This window comes from Phalaenopsis equestris, unplaced genomic scaffold (assembly GCF_001263595.1).
Source record: "Phalaenopsis equestris unplaced genomic scaffold, ASM126359v1 Scaffold217293, whole genome shotgun sequence".
NCBI lineage: Eukaryota > Viridiplantae > Streptophyta > Magnoliopsida > Asparagales > Orchidaceae > Phalaenopsis > Phalaenopsis equestris.
In genome coordinates, this window is record NW_018235828.1 from 8120 (window position 1) to 12001 (window position 3882).

Consider the following 3882-nt stretch of genomic DNA (forward strand, 5'->3'; position numbering starts at 1 on the left):
TTGGTGTATATATATATATATATATATAGAAAAAAATGGGTTAGATGTGAGATCTCCAACCCACTTTATGGGTTCAACCCCGGTCAGATATGGGGGCAACTGATGCGTCTAAATATTCAAGTACCTAAGGGAACAGTCGTCAGATGTGCGATTCGAACCCCAAAACAGAAGAGACTTACACCGCCGAAACAGATGCTCTACCAACAGACCTGAAAGTGAGCATATATATATATATTGTCTTAACGTTACACGAAGATTCAACGCACACTCAGATGAAAGAAAAACAACCTGTGATGACACCAAAAGTTTTTACATGGAAAACCCGTAAATAAAAAAACCACAGGGCATGACCCATTTATAAAAATCCAATATAGGTTGATGATTACGAAGACACATTGTCTCAAATACGTGAATACGTTATTAGATTTTTAAAATATTATGTCGACTGATAGCGTCATTTGGTGGTGATTGATGATGATTGGTGGTAATCGACGAAAGATAATGAGGGTCAACAGAAGTCAATGGGGGTCGATGACGATGGGATGTGGTTGATGGATGTCGACAATGGTTGACGGCGGCGGTGGCGATGGTCGATGACGGTCAGCGGTGGTCGACATAAGTCAGCAGTGGTTGGCGATGCTCGACAACGACCTGTGGTGGTTGACGGAGGTCGGCGGTGGTGGTCGACAGTGATCAAAGATGACATAGATGATGTTGGACTTGAATTATTTCTTAAAGTATTAGTTATCTCTCAAGCGTCATGTCTCATGTGAGGGGTGAGACTCTACTTATAATGTTATGAGTGCAATTAATGCAAAAATATGAACTATTTTGATTGGACGGTTCAGAGAGCTTCCCTCTATCGAATGACGTTTAATGGACATTTGAGTGCTTAATAATGTCGGAATTGAGCAAATTTGGCTCGTTGGATTCGTCTTGTCGAGACGCTCGATTCAACTATGAACTCGCTAGATTCCACATCCTTTTGACCTTCCAAATGCCTTAGGAAATTCTTCAAGAGTGATTTAATGATTTAATCCGGGCTTGATTTGACTCGGATTAAACTAGTTTTTATATTATTGGGTCATTCTCATTGAGCCGATCAGTTTGACATAAGTTTACTGAAATCAAAGCTTTGGATGACTCTTAATTGAAGTTTAATGTTTATAGTTCAAAAGAATGCCTCGAGATTCATGTCATGCCTTGAGATTCGTGATGGATGGTGAAAATTTATTGGCGGAGTATCAATATATACTTTTAATGGGTTGAAAAATATGATTTTTTTGTTCTTTATGAATGATTAAATGCTAGTGCTTATGCAACATCAGAACATTAGCTAATTCTAACATTTTCGAATGGCGAGACTTCCATTTGTCACAAAATATATAATTATATAGAAATTTAATTATTAATTTTTTAATAAACTAGTGTACAAGTTATTTTAGAAATATTATATAAAAGAATGCTATTCTACTAATTATCATTTTCTTTTCTGCGCCGATCTCACCTCCGAGGAGGCATTGCTTTAAATAATCGCGCATAACAAGTACTAACGGGGCCCATCGAGTGGGCCCAGAACTAATTTTTTCCGAGGCCAGCCGGCTCAGCCTTCGACTTGGCCATTGTTAGCGACGCTATTTTAAAGCTCCGCCAGTTTCCTGCAACTTGTTAGAATAATTAACTAGTTATTGTTTATTTTAATTAATAAATACTTATAAATTTATTGAATGAATAAAAATTATAATTCATTGTTTTACTAATTAATTATTAAATAATAAATATAAATTTATTTAATTATAATTACACAAGTTTTATTTTAATTAAATATTAATCATTAATTATTAATAAACTAAATTAATAAAATTAAATTAAACAAGCTAACTTAATAAAACCCTGGCCTCCATCACTCCGCTCTCTTTCGTCGAAATCCATCGCCTTCCTAACCGAACCCTCGCGCGATATAGTAGCAATTAGAGCTGGCTGAGAACGCAACGACGGGATCACGGCTTACAGAGACCCGCAGATCCCATTCTTCTGCTCCTCTCCTACCCGAAATCATTGAGAAAGGCAACTTCAGATCTTCCTTTTAGCGCAAAAGCCCATCCCGGATTTACTGAAACCGCCGATTCACGGGATTTAAGGCGAAATCCGGGAAATCCCGTGAAATCCGGATTTATCAAATCTGCGGTTTTTTTAGGTTAAATTTAGGTTAAATCCTCCTCTAAATCTGCTACCAGACATGCCCTAAATCCTCTTCTTCAAAAGGGCAAGGATTATCGCTGCCGGTGGTCAAACTATCAGATCCAGAAGTTTACAGCACACGAAATGGTACTTTTCCTGATCTCACCAGTAATCTATTTTTTCTGCTCAATTAATGAATATAAAATTTTTTATTCCGAATTTTGCTCCCTTCTAGAGATCAAATTCCATTTCTCTGTTTAGTTCCTTGCACATTTTTATTTCACTAGAGGGCGGACACTTCTTCCACCTCTGAACTCTCGTCCTTTGCAGAACCCTTTTGGCTGTGGCGCTGGTTCTCGCCTGCTGTAATTCGGATTCATTCGGTGTTTTTCAATTGTTTTTCGAGTGAATGGATTTTGAAGGGAAAACACCACGTCTCCTTGTGCTTTACGCTTCCCAGACTGGGAATGCAATGGATGTCGCAGATCGCGTGGGAAGAGAGGCGGAACGTGGTGGCTGCCCTTCTGTTGATATTTTGTCCATGGATGCATTCGATGCGAGCTTTTTGCACGAGGACCGAATAGTCATTTTTGTTGTGTCAACTACTGGCCAAGGAGAGAACCCGGATTCCATGAAGGTTTTCTGGAAGTTTCTTTTGCAGAAGCATTTGAGTCATAACTGGCTGGATGGTTTGAATTATGCAGTGTTCGGACTTGGAGACTCTGGTTACCAAAAGTACAATTTCTCTGCAAAAAAGTTGGATAGAAGGATTATAGATCTTGGGGCAAAACCTATCATAGAGAGAGGCTTGGGAGATGATCAGCACCCCTCTGGGTATGAAGGTTCCCTTGACCCTTGGTTGTTGTCCTTGTGGAATAAACTAAACCACATGAATCCTGCATTTTTACCAAAAATTTCGGATATATTTGATAGCAATAGGAGAAGTCTAGATCATTCTAAATATGAAGTCACCTATCACAGTTCTAATGAGTTGCAGCCAGATTTTTTGTCATTTCATGGTTTTGAGAATACGGTTGAGATAGCTCGTTCAGTGTCTTCTATTGCGCAGCACTGCAATGTTGATAATAGGAGACGTTGCTCCCTACGGTTGGTGACAAATAAGAGATTGACTAAAGGTGATCCCGATAGAGATGTGCGTCATTTTGAATTCGAATTTATTTCATCTACACAAGTTTTATTTTAATTAAATATTAATCATTAATTATTAATAAACTAAATTAATAAAATTAAATTAAACAAGCTAACTTAATAAAACCCTGGCCTCCATCACTCCGCTCTCTTTCGTCGAAATCCATCGCCTTCCTAACCGAACCCTCGCGCGATATAGTAGCAATTAGAGCTGGCTGAGAACGCAACGACGGGATCACGGCTTACAGAGACCCGCAGATCCCATTCTTCTGCTCCTCTCCTACCCGAAATCATTGAGAAAGGCAACTTCAGATCTTCCTTTTAGCGCAAAAGCCCATCCCGGATTTACTGAAACCGCCGATTCACGGGATTTAAGGCGAAATCCGGGAAATCCCGTGAAATCCGGATTTATCAAATCTGCGGTTTTTTTAGGTTAAATTTAGGTTAAATCCTCCTCTAAATCTGCTACCAGACATGCCCTAAATCCTCTTCTTCAAAAGGGCAAGGATTATCGCTGCCGGTGGTCAAACTATCAGATCCAGAAGTTTACAG

At 39.1% G+C, this 3882-nt stretch overlaps 1 protein-coding gene across 1 annotated transcript; it reads left to right on the forward strand.

Annotated features, from left to right (window-relative positions):
* Positions 1-1907: 1907 nt before the first annotated feature.
* LOC110037235 (NADPH-dependent diflavin oxidoreductase 1-like) lies at positions 1908-3367 on the forward strand (the record flags this gene model as incomplete). The annotated part of the gene is given in 2 exon segments (XM_020741832.1): positions 1908-2328; positions 2512-3367. A coding segment is annotated over 1 exon segment (777 nt), but the record flags the coding sequence as incomplete, so codon positions are not given.
* Positions 3368-3882: the final 515 nt, after the last annotated feature.